Below are 21,387 nucleotides of genomic sequence, written 5' to 3'. Positions count from 1 at the left end.
AGTGAAGCCATCCCCATTATCTCCCATGTGCCCAGTTTCTGCCTTTCGCCTAAGGGCTGCTATGGTAGTGTCACCCTCTATTTCTCTCCTAAACTCCTCTCTGTCCCAAGACTCTCCCAATGTAGTAGCAGCGAAAGTATTGCTTACCGACTCTGATGTGGTTCGTGGTGGTTGCTCCCCGGTGGGGTCCGGATGACGTAGTGCTTGAAGGGCCTGTAGTCGGGTGACTGCTCCCACAAATTGGCACTGTAACTCCCCAATGTCGTTCCCAAGGAGGATATCTGCAGGAAGTCCTCCCATAACTCCAATCCAACACAGTTTTTCTCCATAACCATAATCCAAACGCACAGAAGCTCGCTGTATATATTTGCGGGCACCGCCCGCCAGGACAATGGGAATTCCCGGACCCTGGTAAATTGCCTCGGGTCGAATCACACGGGGGTCAGCGATAGTCAAGAATGCCCCCGTGTCTCTAAATCCTGACACTTTGTATCCATCAATAAAGACATCCTGCAGGTGGCGTTTCCGTTGCTCTGAGTAGCTAAAGGACAGAGGCCGGAGTCTGTACACTCCAGGAGAGGTATCTATGGTGCCGTGGTCGGTGGTCCACTCTGGTGGGGGTGGTGGTAGTTCTTCCTCAGGTGTGGTGGAATGTACAAGATGCACTGGACGAGGTGGGGCTGCGTGGGGCTCCCTCCAAATCCTGGAGGGACAGCCAGACTGCAAATGCCCAGGTTGCCCACACCCATAACACCTCCTCTCTGTGATACCCCCAGGTCGTGGTCGGAACTGTTGGGGCCTAGGATTGTGAGGTGTGATTGTCATCGGCTTGCGACTAGGTGGAAGGGCAGATATAATTGGAGGGGGATGGGGCGCGGGAGCAGGCCGTGGTTCATTGTCCAGAAGCCTCCTCCATTGCGGCCAGATAGTAAGGGCTTCATCGGCCAGAGATGCAGCTCTATCCACGGTACACGGCGTGCGCTCCCGGACCCATTCCCTTACCTCTGCAGGGCACTTGGCAAGAAATTGTTCTATAAGGAACGCCTGTATAACATCTTCCACAGTAAAGGCGTTTTCTGCTTCCAGCCATCTCCGACATGCCTCGGACATCTTATGTGCATACATCCTAAACGATCCACCCGTGGTGCATGGGAGGTCTCGGAACTTGGCCCTATATGAGTCTGGGGTGATAGCATGGTAATCCAGGATAGTCCGCTTTACAATGTTATAATCCCGATTCCGCAGTGCATCAATGGTTCGGTAAGCCTCCGCCAAGCTTCCGTTCAGGAGCCCCACTAACAAACGCATCCAGCTAGAGTGGGGCACCTCCATCAAAGCACACTGCTGCTCAAAGTCTTTGAAGAACCCCTCCACATCTCCGGAAGCCTCATCAAATGGCTTAAACTCTGTCCGGGTGATCCGTACAGGCTCCCGGATTGTTGGGGTTACACTCCATATTGCGTTACTCCCTTTTTCAAGCTCCATTGCTTCCTGTCTCCGCTGTGCCCGGCGGGCAGCCTCCTCCTTGTACTCCTGAGAGACGCCGGGGCCCAGAACCGCCATCTCTTCTTCATACCACACCAACCACTGGCTTTTCTGGATGGGGATCCCTGTCTCCAGTGCTTGTCCTTCAGACATCTGGGAGGAGGTGACTGGGCTAGCGCCCACCAGTAGATCGATTAAGGCCTCTTTAGTCAGTCCCTGGTAGTTCAGGCCCAGGTCTCTGGCTCTCTCCTGTAAACTGCATACAGTCCATTTTCTGTACTCACTCTGTGGGTGGTTCTCCATTGGGTGACGCTCTGTTGATCCCACTGCTGCCACCAGTTGTCACGGGGTCCTTCTCTGGTATCACACAATCAACAGAGCAAGCGAAGAGTGAACAATTCCAAGACCTTTATTCAGGCAAAAATACGAAAAGGTCCATATTCAGTCCACCACACAAAGGATAAGATAGTCCAGAATAAGAATGCAGTCCAGTATCAGGATAAAATGTCCAGGGAAACGAGATTCCAAAACACTCTAGCACCAGAGGATAGAAATGGATCCTTCTCTCTGAAATGCAGCCTTTTCACCATCTTGTCTCTATGGGAACTGACCTGTCCAGCTCCTGTTCTTCCCCCCACCCCCTTCCTTCTCCAGGGGTAGTCAAACAAGTTGCCTCCCAGAGAAGAACAAAAGGCCTTAGGGATTAATGCACTACAGGGGGTCATTAAGAGACAGATACAGTGAGGCTGTAGACTTACAATGTAATAAGAAAAACACTATCAAAATAACTGGAATTGTTAAAAATAGGAATATACAAAAAATGACATCCACATAACATATCACACCATCACAGTATGTAATTCCGGCCAATAACAATGTCTGTTCCACATGGGAGCATGCAAGAGAATCAGATCCCACTAAGGTGACACTTGGATCAAACTCTGACAAAGTTGACATTAGCATAATTGGACCGCTTCTCTCACATGTGAGAATCTATGGCTGTGTGACCCCAGCCTGACTTTGAAGAACATGAGACGGAAGAAAAAAGTTCTCAACAGGGTTATCCCACTAAAAAAAAAAATCTATCCACACGATCAGTGTTAAATCTATCCACACGGTCAGTATTAAGACCCCCTACAATCATTAGAACAAGGGTCCCAAGACCCTACTTCAGAGCAGTTGTCACATATGTACATATGAGATAGAACTAAGTTATATCGGTTAGTGCTATAGACATTGAAGATAGCAGTTATGTTAATGGATGACCACTGCTCCACTGAAAGTCTAGACCAGCAGTTTGTGACCCCAAGTATCCTGTCCCAAATCTAGAGATCGTTGGGAATCAAATCGATCATACATTCATCACTTTTCTTATGAAGAGAAACAAAATGTCTGTGGAGAAAATCCAATCTGGCTGAAGATTTTATCCACTATAAGTTTATGCTTAAAACATACAACTCTGCCCTTTCCAAACAAATCTATTTCAACACCCTCATTACCTCACTATCCAAGAATCCTAAAAGTCTCTTTGATACTTTTCATCCCCTCCTCAGTCCAAGAGTACAGGCCTAGACCACTGACCTCTGCGCTGACGATCTGATCAAATTTTTTGAAGAAAAAATTTACCATATCCGACAGTAAACTCGCTCCCAATTCATTCCATGCACTGTCCTCTCTCCACCACTGTATCTAGCTCACTCTCTGTCTTCCAATCATGGAAGAAGTAATCAGGCTACTTACATCTTCTCGACCTACTACTTGCACCAGTGACCCTATTCCCAGCTGTCACCACTCACCTAACAAAAATATTCAACCTCTCTCCCTCATCTGGTATCTTTTCCTCGTTATTTAAGCACACCAGCATATATCATTACTTAAAAAACATTCCTTGACCAAAACTGTGCTGCTAACTATATAGCTGTCTCTAATCTTCCCTTCATCTCTAAACTCCTGAAACGCTTGGTCCACTCTTGTCTAATCTGTTATCTCTCAGATAACTGATTTCTTGACCCTCTACAATCCAGTTTCCACTCTTTAAGCCCCCGTTACACACTGCGATATCGCTAGCAATATCGCTATAAAGTCACCAATTTTGTGACGTTGCAGCGATATTGCTAGCGATATCGCTGCATGTGATACTTACCTCCGACCGGCTCCCCCGCTGGTTATCGCTGATCACGTGAGAAGCTCCTGGACCATTCCTCGTCTGCCACTTCCTGCTGGGCTTCCTGTGGCGCCGACGAGCGACGCGTGGAGCCGGGCGGGAGGACGCAGGATCGCCGCGTCTGACAGGTAAGTAGCGATCCCTGTCCCCAGCGATGTCGCCGGTGAGATCTGCCTGTGTGGCAGCTCACTAGCGACCACCTAGCGATGCACCAGCGATCCTGACCGCGTCATATCGCTAGTCGGGATCGCTGGTGCATCGCTAGGTGTAATGGTACCCTAACTCTCTACTGAAAGTGCCCTCACTAAAGTCTCTAATGATCTACTAACAGCTAAATCTAATGGTCACTACTACATGCTGATTCTCATGGATCCCTCTGCAGCATTTGACACTGTGGATCATCAGCTCCTCACTATGCTCCGCTCCATCGGACTCAAGGACACCATTCTCTCCTGGTTCTCCTCCCACCTCTCTGACCCCTCCTTCACTGTATCTTTTGCTGGCTCCTCCTCCTCTCTTTTTCCCCTTCTTGTCGGGGTTCCTCCCACTAACAGGCCCATGCCCAACATTGCCATTTCCGTGTGTGGTTCTACCATTACTTCCCAGCAACATGCCCGCTGTCTTAGGGTCATACTTGATTCGGATCTTTCATTCACTCCCTACATCCGATCGCTGGCTCGCTCATGTCATCTACATCTAAAAAAAATTTCTAGAAGTCGACCTTTTCTTACTTTTGACTCTGCAAAAACTCTTACTGCTTCTCTTATTCATTCTCGTCTGGACTATTGTAACTCTCTACTAATCAGTCTCCCTCTTAGTAATTTCTCCCCTCTCCAATCCGTCCTGGATGCAGCTGCCAGGATCAAATTTCTGATCAACCACTACACCAATGCCTCTACCCTATACCAGTCGTCGTGTCGGTACTTTTATACATACTGGTTGATTACCACAGCATTACGTGAACACCCTATCTCTATATATCCTGTAAAATTGAATGTGTGTTTGTGTGTGTGTGTATCATCAACCAATCACGAAGCATCTTTCATTTCACCAAAGCTGTTTAAAAGAAGCTGAGCTGTGATTGGTTGCTATGACCAACAGTTTTCTCACTGCATGACAACACCTCAGCAGAATATCAGTTCATCACAGAGAGCAGAGCATCGGGGCAAGGTGAGTATGTGTTGTTTTTTTCATGTGTATGGAATGTTTCTATGTATAAAGGAGGCTATTTGGGGCTCATGCTGCATATAACAAGGTTCTGTAGGGGCTCATGTTGTATATAAGAGACTATGTGAGGATCATGCTGTATATAGAGAGGCTACATGGAGCTCATACTGTATATAGAAAGGCTATGTGAGGGCTCATCTCTATATATAAAACTGAATATGTGTGTGTGTGTGTGTGTGTGTATCACCAAGCAATCATGAAGCATCTTTCATTTCAACATAGCTGTTCAAAAGAAGCTGAGCTATGATTGGTTGCTATGAGCAACAGTTTTCCTTGCGACCAATCACTAAGCATCTCTCATTTCACCAGAGCTGATTAAAAGAAGCTGAGCAGTGATTGGTTGCTATGAGCAAGTTTTCCCACTTCACAACACCTCAGCAGACAGTGACATGGTGGGAGAAATCTAGCATCCCTGGGAACATAGGCTCCAGCCATCTTCTGCCCCCCAGAAAGGAGCAGAGAGCACATGACAGAAATGAATCCCCCCTCCCTGCCCATATCCCCATCACACATCCTCCATCCTATAGGCACATCTTCCCTCTTAAAGGGATCATTGGTATGGAAGTCAGGGCAAATCCATCCAGCGCTTTGGTTTGACGCCAGTCCTCTCTTAAAGAGATCCCCGGTATGGAAGTTAGGACCGTTCCACTCAGCGCTCTGGTTCTGACCCCAGGGTCTCTTAAAGGGATCCCCGGTATGGAAGTCAGGGCAATTGCCTTCAAATGCTCTGGTTCTGACCCCAGGCCTCTATTAAAGGGATCATTGGTATGGAGTCAGGGCAAATCCATCCAGTGCTTTGGTTTTGACCCCAGGCCTCCCTTAAAGGGATCTCCGGTATGGAAGTTAGGGTAAATCCCTCAGTGCTCTGATTCTCACCCCAGGCTTCTATTAAAGGGATTATTGGTATGGAAGTCAGGGCAAATCCACTCAGGGCTCTGGTTCTGATGCCAGGCCTCTTTTAAAAGGATCCCCGGTATGGAAGTTAGGGCCATTCCACTCAGTGCTCTGGTTCTGACCCCAGGCTGACGGGATGATGTGGAATATTAGGGGTAGTAGTCTGGTGGCTTTGGCTGACAGGATGATGTGGGATATTAGGGGTAGTAGTCCGGTGGCTTTGAAGGGATGATGTGGGATATTAGAAGTCTGGTGGCTCTGGCTGACGGGATAATGTGGGATATTATGGGTAGTAGTCTGGTAGCTCTGACTGATGGGATGATGTGGGATATTATAGTGCAGAGTTCCCCAACTCCAGTCCTCAATGCCCACCAACAGATCATGTTTTCAGGATTTCCTTAGTATTGCTCAGGTGATAATTGCATCACCTGTGCAATACAAAGGAAATCCTGAAAACATGATCTGTTGGTGGGCCTTGAGGACTGGAGTTGGGGAACCCTGTTATAGTGAATGTGGCTATGTGGAGTGGGCAGGGCTATACACTCCGCTTTATATATATATATATATATATATATATATATATATAATCATTATAATTTGTTATAACTAACCGTAGTTAGTTACTATGCCTGAGCAGCAGCGGGTTCTTCAGCTAGTTTATTATATTGATGGCTGGACCGTACAATACAAGCAATACCATCTACCTTCCGTGTCGCCCCTATTTCCTCATAGATTGTAAGTTGCGAGCAGGGCCCTAATTCCTCTTGGTATCTGTTGATTTATGTGATTATTGATATTCTGTAATGTCTTTTATTGTCTGTACAAGTCCCCTCTAAAATGTAAAGTGCTGCGGAATATGCTGGCGCTATAGAAATAAATGATTTATTATTTATTATTATATGTGAACGTCAGATACACAATAGGTGATATTAGGAATAAAACAAATAACGAAAAAGGAGGAAACAATCTACCTGCAAAGAGGGAGGCGGTATAGTGGATAATATATAACTAAAATATAAAAAATCTAAATACTTGATGTCAAAATCAAACCCCATGAAGCTAGTAATGTAACTTACACAATTAACCACATTAACATGAAAGATGACAGTATAAAGAAAACAAGAGGAAATAAGTGATAAGTTACCACAACAGATCCTCCTATTCATATAGGCACCCTTTGCCAATGTATGTTTCGCGTGTGATGCTTCATCTGGGAGTCAGGCATATATCTTTACAAAGTAACAACATTTTCTCATACAGATTTACATTGGATATGATTCTGGCCCATAACAGTGTCAGCTTCATATAAAAAAAGCTAGACCTCTTTCTCATTACAATATGCAATACCACTACCCTCTGCTAAACAGGCCTACTTCACAACCCTCGTATCTTCCCTATCTTACAACCCCAAACAGTTATTCAAAACTTTTAACTCCCTCCTCCGCCCACCACTGCCTCCTCCAACCTCCCTCATCTCTGCCGAGGATTTTGACACACACTTCAAAAACAAGATTGACCAAACAAGGCAAGTCTTCATCACTCAACCACCACAACCCCTTTGTATACCAGCCCAATGCTCAAACCCCATAACCTCACTCTCCAACATCACTGAAAGGGAGCTTAATCGTCTCTTCTCCAAATCACACCTCACAACCTGTGCACTCGACCCCATCCCATCCCACCTCCTCTTCCAACCTCACCACACTTATCCCATCCCTAACCCATCTCTTCAACCTATCACTAACGTCCAGTACCTTTCCTTCTGCTCTACAATCACGTCTATCCTTAAAAAGCCAACCCTCGACCCAACCGCTGTGTCCAGCTATTGCCCAATATTGTTGCTCCCATTCGCTTCCAAACTCCTGGAACAGCACGTCCACGCTGAACGTTCCTCCCACCTATCATCTAACTTGCTCTTTGTCAATCTACAATCTGGTTTCTGCCCCCATCACTCCACTGAGACAGCCCTGATCAAAATTACTAACTACCTACTTACAGCCAAATCAAGTGGACAATACTCTATACTCCTGCTTCTAGACCTATCCTCTGCATTTGACACAGTTGACCACTGCCTCCTACTACGGATCCTCTCCTTCAGCATCAAAGGCCTTGCCCTATCCTGGATCTCCTCATACCTTTCCAATCGCACATTCAGCATCTTCCACTCCCCCACACCACCTCCTCATCCCACCATCTCTCTGTTGGAGTCCCCCAAGGATCTGTTTTAGGACCCCTACTCTTCTCAATCTATACACTTGGTCTGGGGCAACTCATAAAGTCCCACAGATTCCACTACCACCTTTATGCTGATGACACTCATATCTACCTCTCTGGCCCAGACGTCACCTCTCTGCTGTCCAGAATCCCAGAGTGTCTATCAGCCATATCCTCCTTTTCCTCTCGCTTCCTCAAGCTCAAAGTGGACAAATCTGAACTCATCATCTTTCCTCCATCTCACAGATCTTCCTTACCCGACCTAGCTATAACAATTAATGACATCACACTTTCCCCAGTACCGGAAGTCCGCTGCCTCGGAGTAACCTTTGACTCTGCACTGTCCTTCAAACCGCACATCCAAGCTCTTTCTACCTCCTGTCACCTCCAGCTCAAAAATATTTCCAGAATCCGTCTTTTCCTCAACCCTCAATCTACTAAAATGCTTGTGTATGCCCTCAACATCTCCCGCCTCGACTACTGCAACATCCTTTTCTGTGGCCTCCCTGCTAACACCCTCGCACCTCTCCAGTCCATCCTTAACTCTGCTGCCCGACTAATTCATCTCTCTCCTCGCTACTCCCCTCTGCAAATCTCTTCACTGGCTTCCATTCCCTCAGCATATCCAGTTCAAATTACTAATACTGACTTACAAGGCCATCTGTAACCTGTCTCCCCCATATGTCTCTGAACTAATCTCCCGATGCCTTCCCTCACATTATCTCCGATCCTCCCAAGACCTCCTTCTCTCCTCCACACTTATTCGCTCCTCACCCAACCGCCTCCAAGACTTCTCCTGAATAGCCCCTATTCTCAGGAATTCTTTGCCCCAACAAGTCCGACTATCAAACATATTTGGATCCTTCAGACGGAACCTGAAAACCCACCTCTTCAAGAAAGCCTACAGCCTGCAATGACCCCGTTACCTCCGTCTCTCTCACCACTACCAGTGATATCACCTCAATCAACACCGGAACTGCTGCATCCCACCAACCTACTGTCTCCTTCCCCACCATCCTGTAGCATGTAAGCTCGAAAGGGCAGGGTCCCCTCTCCCCTCTGTATCAGTCTGTCATTGTTAGTTTGTTTACTGTAAGTGACATCTGTAATTTGTATGTAACCCCTTCTCATGTACAGAACCATGGAATTAATGGTGCTATATAAATAATAATAATCTACTGTATCTTAAACCTATCATGATTAATCCAGTCTCAGGGTACCATACAGATGCACACTCCCTGCTATACAGTACTGTCACCTTTAGTGATTTTTTATCATGGCTTTGATACTGGCTACAAGAAGCATTTGCAAATAAAGTTGTCATGTCTCGTTATTAGTCCTTCTGTCTGCTGCAGTGTCATATATTCGCCACCAGGTGGCGCTATACACTGTCTTTGGGTAGTGGTGGTTGCATCAACATTCCTATGTTGTAATGTGGATCACAGGAAGCTTTTCTGGAGAGCTGAGAACTATACCCTGGATCAAAAAGTTCTTCAGGAGAAGGTCCGATGCCCATCCATATGCTGAACTGCACAAATACAAGGCTCCAGAACACATGAACAAGCCTATGCGTGAATGAGCTGAGGAGACACAACATGAACGTTCTGAACTGAAACCAATGGAGAAGATGGAGATGGACCTTAAAGGCGCCAGCTTTCCAATGACTGAACACCAGAAGCGGAAGAAGAACACACTAATCATGGTTAACCCACACAAAAATCCATCGCTTATCCACATAAGTATGGCCCCAAAACTGAGACCAGACCCACTACAATCATCAGAACAGGGGTCCAGAGACCATATTTCAGAGCAGTGGTCACATAAGCACATAAGAGATAGAATTCTTTTTTTCTCGGTTAGTCCTGTAGACATTGACCACAGCGGTATTTTGCATGCGTGACCCTTCTCCATTCAAACTCCAGAAGGGGACATGCAGTGTCAGATGACAGAACAGTGGGCCCACCAGAGGATTTAATTCTGAGGGCCCACCTTTCTGCCCCACTCAAAAGCTCCATATTAGCTGCAAGCTTTGCACTATGAACTCTCCTGAAGGAGAAGCCAGGGCCCAACGGAGGATTCTCCGGTTCTGTGGTGGGCCAGTCCAACCCTGGGCACATGCCAAGTCTACCAATCATACGTTTATCACTTATATGGTGGATACTTAATAAATGTTTTTTTTCTTCAGCTAAGCCTTTCATTTAGGCTAGGGCTACACGCCGACACTGAGATTGCATTATCGCATTGCGATTTTGCATCCGGCGATTTCCTGGGGTGTGACATTGCGACTTGCTGGGAAGACAACACGGAAACGCAAGAGTCTCAAATTTTCCCCACGCGACTCGCTATAGACTTCAATGCAAATCGTGTACAATTTGACTGTTCATTTCAGCAAAAATGCCGCTTTAAAATTAGGCGGGTGACAGCAAGTCGTAAACTAGTTGTAGACGTGGATTTGGTCGCATGACTTGCCTGGGTCTTGATGTCGTGCAACACCTTGCTGCGTTGATGTAGTCTAAAGGTGACAGCACCTGTTAGGAAGGTATTATAGCGGTAGAACAACCAGTTCTAGTGGGGAGGTTACTTTTTCACATGGATTATGTGATTGCTCAGGTTCCTTTATCTAATTTTACATCAGAATCATACCTGTGATTGAATACTGAGCACTTTGTAGATCTGCAGAAGACTGCGCTCCACCCAAGTGGTATATCATATTGCTTTCGAGAGAATCTGCGTCCATTACAGTACGTGACCAGCAGGGGGCGCTCTTGTAGGCCTTGACTACCATAGGAGGGGTGTGTTAGGTGCACTCCACCTGCAGGTGAAGCTAATTCTAGCAGTGCCTGGGTGTAGAGCAACTGTGAGAAATGCAGGAATCCACCATCAATCTGCTTTACCTTGTACTATAAGTCCTGGGGGTTGGAGGTGACTGGTGGGAAACGTGAAGAATTTTAATATATGATTTATCCATTATTCTACAGTGTGAGGAAAGATGTGCTTTATGCTGCCACCTGACATTGACTCTTAAGTATTTTTCTGGTCATTCCTCGGCACCGTAACATGGATGACGACTCATCCTCCACATTGCGCCCAGTCGTTCCGGTTTGTATTTCTTTACGTAGCTTCTATGGCACACAATGATCATCTATCCAAAAGTCTGTCTTTGGTTACGTCCACACTATGGTTTTTTATGATGTGCAAAGTTTTTCCTTTGGAAATAGTTTCAGAAAATGCCCCCTTTTTTAGGGGAGAGCTTTGAGCCTTTTGCTTTTTCTTGAATAGTGACGTTTATTTCGTGTTTGAACCACTTTTGCGCCGTCCTAAATTTTGTGACTTTTCAGACAAGGCTGGCAATTCATTACTGAGTGATGCCAATCTGAATGAGTTTGGTGCATTATTTTACCATCCATGCGCCACCCTAAAAAATGTACCAGTCAGGACCTGGAGTAAATTAGCTGTTGCAAATTGCTACATTCTTGTGGAAATTATGATGAATTTACAATTTAATCCACGTTTCCCCCCCCCCCACATCAAGTTTTAAAATAGATTTCCTGAAATGATCAAATTCTGGCAAAAACTGAATCGTGTCCTCAGTATATGCGGCCTCTATATACAACTAGATTGGTAAGTGTGCCCCACTGTGGGCAAATGTCAGGTGTAGGCCGCGTTCACAAATCTGATTTTACATGAAAAAAATTGACTTTTTTCTCCAATGTGCCATCTGTCTTGCCTGATTTTTTTTTATTTTTTTTTTGTTTTTTTTTTCACATCTAAAACTGGAGACAGATGAAAAAAAATGGATGTATAGCTGTAAGGTAATGATCAGACCTAACATGCACTGCAAACAGTGAGGGGGATGTGAGACTTTAAAAAATTCACAAATTGGTACACACTATATTGATACAAAAGTGTGCAACTTTTACTATTTTACACCTCATTGTGTAAAAAGTGGGAGGGTAGCGTGCATGACTAGCTGTGCACCTTCCCCATAGGGCTCGCTTACATGAGTGTATACATCGGACGAATGCTATCAGATTTTTTTTTTCCACTCTTGGTAAAAAAAAAAAAAAAGAAATCACATCTTAATGGGCTTTCACTTTGAAATCGGATGTCACGCACCGATTCAAGTCTATGGGTGTGTGGAAAACATCAGACTGCACTCAGATGACATCTGAGTGCAGTTCGGTTTCTGCAGATTCGCACAATGGAGAAATGTTGTTATCCATCTTCTCCTCACTGTGTGCTCTTCACTCATCTGAGAGCATTGGAGCACACTGTGCTGACACTAGGATCAAACTGTAATCAGACTGTCATTTGCATAATCTGCCCAATTTGCTTCGAATCTACCACCACCTGACCATAGCCTTAGGGTAACTTCCTCAGTATATAAATTTTTCTTCTTGTGCTCCATGGTGCCTATTTCAAAATGTCAAAATACTTTGGCCCTCTGTTAAGGGCCTGTCACACTAAGCGATATCGCTATAACTTGTGACGTTATAGCGATATTGCTAGCGACATTGCTGTGTCTGATACTTACCTACGAACGGCTCCCCCGCTGGTTATTGCTGATCGCGCGAGAACGTTCAGGACCGCTTCTCGTCGTCAGCTTCCTGTGGAGAGACGAGCGTTGACGCGGGCGGGAGGACGCAGGATCGCCTGGTGTGACAGGTAAGTAGCGACCCCCGACCCCAGCGATGTCGCTGGTGAGATCTGCCTGTGTGGCAGCTCACTAGCGACCACTTAGTGATGTACCAGCGATCCTGACCGCGCCATATCGCTGGTCGGGATCGCTGGTACATCGCTAAGTGTGACAGTACCTTTAAGACTAGAGTTTTGCAGGCAACTGTTAATCAGGGGCGTACAGGAACAAGATGCTCTGCATGCCACTTAATAAATGTAATCGGTGACCTGCGCCTTGCCAGAAAGGTTATGCCATTCAGGGACTAGAGGAGTGGGCACAGCCACTTTAATTTGTTGTGCATGTGTTGTTACGCTATGTGCCTGTTCCTCCCCAGTTCTGTCTACTTTGGCTGTGCTTGCTGAAAGTAGCATCCAAGTTGCAATTTGTTTGAGCAGCGCAAAAGATTTTGACTTTTCAAAGGGATTTGCATCAGAATTTTGATGAATCAGGGACTTTTGTTTTTGGTGCTTCAATAAGTATATGGCGTCATCCCATTGGCCTCCTGAACGCAGTATAGTGACCCCCATAGAAAACCTCACACTGTATAATGGCCCCCCACACTGTATAATGGCCCCCCACACTAGAACCCGCACTGTACAATGGCCCCCCACACTAGAACCTGCACTGTACAGTGGCCCCCCACACTAGAACCTGCACTGTATAATGGCCCCCACACTAGAACCCGCACTGTACAGTGGCCCCCCACACTAGAACCCGCACTGTACAGTGGCCCCCCACACTAGAACCCGCACTGTACAGTGGCCCCCCACACTAGAACCTGCACTGTATAATGGCCCCCCACACTAGAACCCGCACTGTACAGTGGCCCCCCACACTAGAACCCGCACTGTACAGTGGCCCCCCACACTAGAACCCGCACTGTACAGTGGCCCCCCACACTAGAACCTGCACTGTATAATGGCCCCCCACACTAGAACCCGCACTGTACAGTGGCCCCCCACACTAGAACCCGCACTGTATAATGGCCCCCCACAATTTTTAGATCCAGGAGTCAAAGTGGACTTTGTGACTGAAACGTCCCCCAAGGCAGAAGTAGACCCTTCTCTTAATGTTATGACTGTCTAGGGGAGAGGAAGTGAAATGCGTTGATCCAAAGGACTGGATTTGAAGAAATCTCCAGGTCCCTTAATGTGACTCTATAGTCAGAAATTAAAAATGTGATTATACCTTGTACAGGCTCACTTTCTTGTATGAGACACTGACCATAATTGGGGTCTTTTTTGGGGGAGGGGGTATTGTGGGATGAGGGCAGATAGGTGCATATTCCTAGTTTTATTTTATTTTTTTTATATCATGGCTTAGTTGTTTCATTCCAGGTGGTGGGCTGTTCCGACATCTTCGCTTTTTTTCTTTTCAGGCTTGCAGGTACTAAACTTGGACTTTGAATTTTTTTTACGTTGTTAAAGTTATGTGCACGTTGAGTTTTTTCATAGCAGAAACTTCAAGTTTTTGATGAAGATTGCGAGAGTTTCCATTTAGTTTCTGCTCCAAAACCACCTCAAAAAATTGTGCACGCACACGCCCTAAGGACATCTTGTTAAATTCTGATTAGTTTTGCTTTAATTTCAAGCCAGTTAGTTTTGGTTTAAGTACTTTTTTTTTTCCTGCCTGTTAGGCTTTGTTTTGTTGTTTTAGCGAATTGATTTATTATTACTTCTTTTTGTTATTGCATAGGGCTTTACGATAGGTTATAAGTAGTTGTTTTGTGTATGGAAGTTTGTTTGTTTATCCTTGGAATAGGTCATCAATATCAGATCTGTGGGGGTCTGACTTTCGACACCCCCCACCATTCACCGGTTTTGGGCTCCTCTAGTGGCCGGATGTAAACAGAGAAAGCAGCTGAAACAATACAGTTCTGTTCACCTTGTAGTTGCTCTTCCCGGGTACTGCAACTCGACTACTGTTCATTTCAATAGGGCATGAGATGCAGTTCTCGGCAAAGGCCACTACACAGGAGCTCTGCTGTTCGGGCTCCGTTCACTATTTAGGTCCCCACCATTGTGTACTGAATGTGCCTGGTAGACCCCTAACAATCTGATATTGATGACATCCTACAGAGAGGTCATGATTGTATTAAAGAGGTATTCCGCTACAATGATAGTGATGTAATGGCACCTAAAGAAGCTTAATAAGTGTGTATGTGTAGTATATTATTTTAATACTTTTTATATTGTAAGACTTTGTAAATGAAAAAGTGTCTGCTTGGTGCATCCTGCACATGAATACAGACTTGCTATATTCTATAGGAGATGTTTGCAAGTTGTGGAGCGTTGGCCTTTACTAGCTAGGAGCGCCCTGCCCAGTGTGGGGGAGGAGAGGTTTTATAGGGCTCATTTCTTTCTGGTGCTTTATAAGGCTAAGGTCACCTGTGCTCCTTCTGAGGTTCCTTTTACCCTCATAATCGACCTTGGCTTCTCCAAACATTATTTCTCAAAACTTTTGATTATATCATGATATTGGCTCCTGTCAGAGATGGGATTTATTGGAGAGCATTTGAGCAGTCAGTTCTTCAAGTTGAAGTGTTGAAAATAAGAGAAATGACTTAGTAAAGAGTCTTGAGTGATTTTTCACAAGGGATAAATATGAAGGCTAGATGACTGGTGATCAACGCATCTCCAAAACAGCAGGTCCTGGGGTGTGGGTAGTATCCACCAAGAGTGTGGTCCAAAGGAGGACAACCGGTGATCCTTTAACAAGGCTTATTGCAATGAGACTGAAGGTCCATCTCTTAGTAGAACTCTTGTAGCACAAATTGCTGATAAAGTTACTGCCGGGAATGGGTGAGTCCCCCCGGTGTGCTGCTGTGCATGCGTGGGCCTTCTAACCTTACATGCAACACGTACAGATGAGGGCAACATCTCACCCATCATTTAATAAACAACCTAGTTTATTAGTATATAGAAGCATAGACAAATTTGTGAACAAGGGTCAGGTAAGATTTGCATGGAGCTGAACAGTAGACCCCACGTACCAATGTCACACCCCAGCCCGACCCTGCTGCTGGCCATGATAGAAGGGTGTTATACCACACAGAGCGTTACCCCTTGCTGTATATGGGACTATCTAGCTGCAGACCAGTCAGTGCCCATTCTGACCCCCGTCCGCCACCGAAAGTGCTCAAAATGGGCGTATGTGCATAATAGGAAAGAGCCCTGGTCTTTTATCGCATTTTCTTTTAGCCTAAGGATGACCAGGTGTGTGCGCGTTGTTTACCTGGGTAACAGAGGTCACCAGAAGATGAGCTGGAGGAGGCAGTGTGATTCTCTAGGTAATGTTCTGTTGGAAACCCATAGATCTGTTTTGTGGCAAGAGGTCTAAATTACGCAATATTAAGCAGGTGGGTTTCACGTTAACATTCAAGCTAGACCCTCAGGTGAGCTATTCTAGGGAGATACGGACCCGAGCCCAGCAATGACTAAATTCGATGAGAATTCTTGCCGCAGGTTACAATGGACTTGAGATAATAACGGTGACTTACAGGAATGTGACACATAGTGAAATGAGAAGTGGTCAGACTGGATTTACATGCTCGGTGACTGAAGGGTTAACTTCAATGGAACGGGTACACTGGTTCCTGGCCACTCCCAATGCAAATAGCATGCAGCGTCACCTGACACAGGATGTGGCAGGAGATCCAGAGCCTGGAAGCACAGGTGACCTGCAGCTTCAGCATTACTCCATCCAGGTGCTATCGGGAAGACACCTGAGCCGGGATCTGCGACAGCAGGTAATGCACAGCCTGATTCCTCACTATCAGGGAGGACATATCCACTTTACCGGTTGTTGGTGATAGCGATACTGTGCCCCGGACCCTGGTCTGCCATTATTTTCTGTGCGCCAGGTGATGGATGTAAAGGTGGAAGGTCTGTTCCTATCCTGAGACCTGCGGCATAAAATCTCCTGTCGCAGGCATCTTGTGCTCTGGAAGTCCCACTGGATGTGCACGGAACCATTATCGGGGCGGACATATCACTGGTGCAACCTGTGCGGCCGCCCTGGGGCTCTAATGGTAAGGGGGCCCATTTCTACCCCCCCAAAAAACATGTATGTATTAGAATGAGATATTGGACTGCAAAGGGCTCATATATTGTTCTTGCACAGGGGTCCAATTCTGTCTGTGTCTGCCAGCGACCTGTATTAAGGCTCTGTACATGACCTAAGGGAAGGTTTCTGCATTTAGATTGGGTGTTAACAAGGTGCACTAATATAGTGAACCATCTCTGTACGTGCCACACCTGACAGCGGAGTACACAATGCGACCTGAGAATGTCACCACTGTTTGTTTTTTACTCTTGTCACTCAGAAAACCTTGTGCGATGACAACGTGTAACACACCCAGAGGGACGGGCATTTAAAAATTCTTCGCACCCATCATTGTCTCCATACCTCAGATAGATATGCTTTCCCCATTGCCCTACCTGTACACCTTGCTCATAATCTAATGCAGATGAGAAGCGCTTGAAAGTCTCCATTCAGGAGAACTGAAGTTCGGATGGTGTGGACTATAGCCTTTTGCTTCCTGAGACGAGATGTTGGGAGACAGGTGACTTGCCCCCTTAGTCATCGCTATGATACTCCAGTTAATAGCAGTGACCTCTCTATTGAATTGCGTATGGTGGCATTATATCAACACATGATACAGTTTTCTTACATGGCTCCATAATGTTCCACAGCACTTTTAAACATTTATTGTCACTGTCCCCATAGGAAATGTAGATTGTGAACCCCTATCCTTTTGTCCTTAGCGTGTATGAGGAAACCCATTCAAAATCTTGGAGAACATACAAACCTCTTGGAGAAGTTGTCCTTGGGATTTAAACCCAGATGCAAACGCCTGTTAGATGGACAACATCTACAATGAGTTTGCATGTTCTCATATTTGTGTGGGTTTCCTCCAGTTTTCCACTGCAGAAGGGACTGTATTAACCACTGACGCACCGTATATGTAATTATTTATAGGCAGGAAATGATTGTGCAGGTTATGGTTATTGTTTGTAATTCCTATTTTTACACCATGAATGGTGCTGATATCTTCATATCACGATCAGCTCTAAAGCTGCAGATCATTTATCAACCTTATTAATATTAGTATCTGACCTATAGATAAGAGTAATCCTATAATCTGACCTATAGGGCTGGCTAGCGATTTCGGCATGACCTTGGACAGTAGAGTTGCTTCTGTTCACTTTCAATCTTTCCTTGTCACCCTCCAAGAGCTTTACTTCTTTCACTTGTTAAAGTTGCATCAGAAATTTTTTAATGTTTTGGAGAAAAAAAACTTGAAGAAAATTGTCTATTTCTTCATGGTAAAGTGCTGTTGTTTTTTCAATGTCAGACCAGTAGCAAACAAAGGCATTAGTGGTCAAAAAATTAATAATATTATAACCTTAATTTGATGGACACAATTTGATCTGGTAAAACCAGAGGTCATTTAGGGTTTTTGCAGAACAATATATAACCCAGGCCGAACATCTCTCCTGCTTGTTCTGTTTTTATCATGTACACTAGATGGAGGCCCGATGTTATCGCATCGGGAGGGTGGTAATGTCACGATGGGGGCAGGCTTTGCAGCATTGAGAATCTGTCCCCCCCCCATGTGCTGACTTCTCCCGTCTGTGCTCTCTTTCACCTGTCTACCCCATGTGTTATCCCCCTTGTCTGCTGTCTCTCTCCTTCCTGTGCTGTGTTCTCTCCTCATGTGCTGTCCCGTTCGAGCTGTCTTCCCCTGTGCTCTGTCTTTCTCTCCCCCATCTGCTCTCTTCTCCTCTCAGGCTATGTGCCCACGTTGCAGAAATGCTGCGGAAATGTCCACAGCATTTCCCCAACTCCCTGCCGCGGGTAAAATGCATGCGGAATTCACATGCGGTTTCCTGCAAAACACAAGCGTTTTGCAAGCATTTTTAGCTTGCAGATGCTTGCGCTTTTCCAAGCGATTTGAAACGTCGCTTGGAAAAGTGATTGACAGGTTGTTCACACTTGTCAAGCATAGTGCTTGACAAGTGTGACCAACTTTTTACTATTGATGCTGCCTATGCAGCACCAATAGTAAAAGAATGTTAACCATATTTTTAATTTTTTTAATTATTTTTATCACCTTCTGACGGCTCGATGTCCTTAGCGGCGCTCCCTTTTTGACGTCACGCTCGCGAGACCACTACGTCCTCTCAGGTGATTCGCGAAATGCATCCCTGGGAACGAAAGAAGCTGGCAGCAAGGCTGAGAGGTGGGAGGACTCTAGGGGCCATCAGAGGGTAATTATATCACTATTTTTTATTTTAATTCTATTTTCTACAGGAATATGGTATCCATGGCATGGAGGAGCGTCTCATCTCATCCAGATCATGTGTACCATCCGCACATGAAGTGCTCACTTCACGCATGGTGGCACATGCGTAAAGTGAGCGTTTCAATGCAATCCTGTGGCGACGGAATCGTCGCAATTCCGCAGAAATAATTGACATGCTGCAGATTTTACCGCTATGCGATTCCGCAGCGGGAAAATCCGCAGCATGGGCACAGCAACTGCGGAATCCCATAGGATTATATGGGAATGCGTTTTTTAAGCGTTTCCGGTGCGGGAAATACGCGGCGGAAAAGCTTAAACGCAACGTGGGTACACAACCTCATGTCATTTCTTCTTTGACCTGTGTACCCCATCACTGAACAGCCAGTGCACAGCATGTCAGGAGGAATTTATGACATCTCCAAGGTTGTGTTCGTTTGACAGCTCACCGTTTCCTAGTTTAAGCAACCAAGTGCTGTATTCTGGATCACTGGAGCGCATGTTGTTGATTAGCGACAGTCTTATAAAGTTTTTCCAGTGTTTTGAATATTCAACACCGGAGTCTACAATTTCTGTTCTTGTGACATTAGCAAGTACAGGAAGGCATTGTCTGAAGTCTCCTCCAAAAACACAAACTTTACCACCAAAAGGTACTTGATTTTTGTCAGCAACATGTGTTGTCATGACATCATGTAGAAGTCTATCAATAACATTCAAAGCATGGTTTTGTGCCATTGTGCACTCAGAAATGATAAGTTTAGTATGTTATAACGTTTTAGCGGTGACGTTGTGCCTTTGCTGCTTTCCTTTCATTGTCATTGGCGTACTTTTTAGAAGGAGCCATGTTGGCGTTGATATTTGCTTTTAAAGGGGTTTTCCCACAAACAAAAGTTCATTTTAAAAATTGTCTGTGACCTTGTAAAGAACATACCACAGCTCCTGGGCAGGGGAGGAAGTGAAAGACTTTACTGACATTACAGCAGGAGATCACAGAGGATACATTTTGTGAGGTAAACTATTGTTTAAAAACAGTCAGTGAAATATTTTACCTCACAAAATGAATCCTCTGTGATCCCCTGCCGTAATGTCCGTATTGCCTTTTGCTTCCTCCCCTGCCCAGGAGATGTGGTATGCTCCGACACAGACAGAACCAGGGGAAGAGTTCTGAGATCATTTGCATATTCCCAGTGCATTCTGGGGTAAGTGAAGAGTCTCCGAGCTCAACGATCATTGGATTTTGGCCGTTGCAGCTGAAAAGAGGAAATCGGTGAACCGCGTGCCGAATTTTGGCTCATTTTTCATCGTTTTGAAATCTCTCTAACAATAACAATATGGAAGAGGCCAGGAGCCATTTGCTGAACTGCATTTCTTGCTACATGTTCACAGACTTACCAGTGGAAAAGCCAAACGTCACCTGCCACAAATGCAAGCTTGTGTCCCTGTTGGAGGAAACGTTGCAAAATCTCGAAGAGAGGTTAGCTACATTGAAGATGATTAAGGAAGGTGAAGAGTTCTTGGACAGAGCAGAATTATCTCTTCATGTTACAGAAAGAGAAGAAATTGGAAGTGCACCTGAAGAAACAGAGGAATGGAAGCATGTGACCCAGAGAAGCAGGAGGATCGGGAGGCAGTCAGCGCCTATACTGCCTTCAGTCTTTTTGCATCAGTCACAATCAGTCAAAGTGTGAAAAAAACGGATCCAGTGAAGATTGCAAAAAACTGAGCATCGGATCCGTTTTTTCAACGGATCTGTTGAAGCTGCAGCTTTTGTAATTTAAAATAATTTGCTGGATCCGTTTTTCACACTTTGACTGATTGTGACTGATGCAAAAAGACTGAAGTAGGAACCAGTACCAGGCTCTCACGCAGAACGATGAAGAAATACATGAAGATAAGACTTTGCCCACAAACAGCAACCTTGTACGCCTTCAGAATCCTCCTGGATGGAAAAAGAAAAATGTTGTGAAGAAGAAACGGAGAGTGGTGGTCATGGGGGATTCCCTGTTGAGAGGAACAGAGGCCGCTATCTGCAGACCGGATATAACTTCAAGAGAAATGTGCTGTCTTCCAGGTGCAAAAATTAAAGATGTGTCTGACAGGATATCAGGACTACCCATTCCTGCTACTACATGTGGGGACAAATGACACAGCAAGAAACGACCTGGAAACCATCTGACTTTGAAAACTTAGGTAAAAAAGTGAAAGAACTGGGAGCGCAGATGGTCTTCTCTTCCATCCTCCCAGTGGATGGCCATGGAACAAGGAGGTGGAGTAAGATTCTGCAGGTTAACAACTGGCTACGTCGATGGTGCCGTCAGGAAGGATTTGGATTTCTGGATCACGGAGTGAATTACCTATGTGATGGACTACTTGCTAGAGATGGGTTGCACCTTACGAAGACTGGAAAACATGTATTTGGAA

General features: G+C 45.4%; 1 protein-coding gene across 6 annotated transcripts in view; it reads left to right on the top strand.

Annotated features, from left to right (window-relative positions):
* Positions 1–21,387, top strand: part of ARHGAP27 (Rho GTPase activating protein 27) — a 125,337-nt gene that overhangs the window by 54,910 nt on the left and 49,040 nt on the right. The window contains exon 1 of one of the 6 annotated variants that reach the window (XM_073580499.1): positions 10,809–11,083. The exons of 3 other annotated variants lie outside the window; for them this stretch is intronic. In XM_073580499.1, coding sequence (XP_073436600.1) covers positions 11,042–11,083 — 42 coding nt within the window. In that variant the 5' untranslated portion in view covers positions 10,809–11,041. Of the gene's footprint in view, positions 1–10,808; positions 11,084–16,060; positions 16,411–16,529; positions 16,693–21,387 lie in introns of those variants that run through there. 2 more of the 6 variants (XM_073580496.1, XM_073580497.1) reach the window with 2 other exon arrangements.

This window comes from Dendrobates tinctorius, unplaced genomic scaffold (assembly GCF_039654945.1).
Source record: "Dendrobates tinctorius isolate UK_male_01 unplaced genomic scaffold, ASM3965494v1 ptg000065l, whole genome shotgun sequence".
Classification (NCBI taxonomy): domain Eukaryota; kingdom Metazoa; phylum Chordata; class Amphibia; order Anura; family Dendrobatidae; genus Dendrobates; species Dendrobates tinctorius.
The sequence above is the reverse complement of the archived record's forward strand: the minus strand, read 5'-3'. Positions and strand labels throughout refer to the sequence as shown.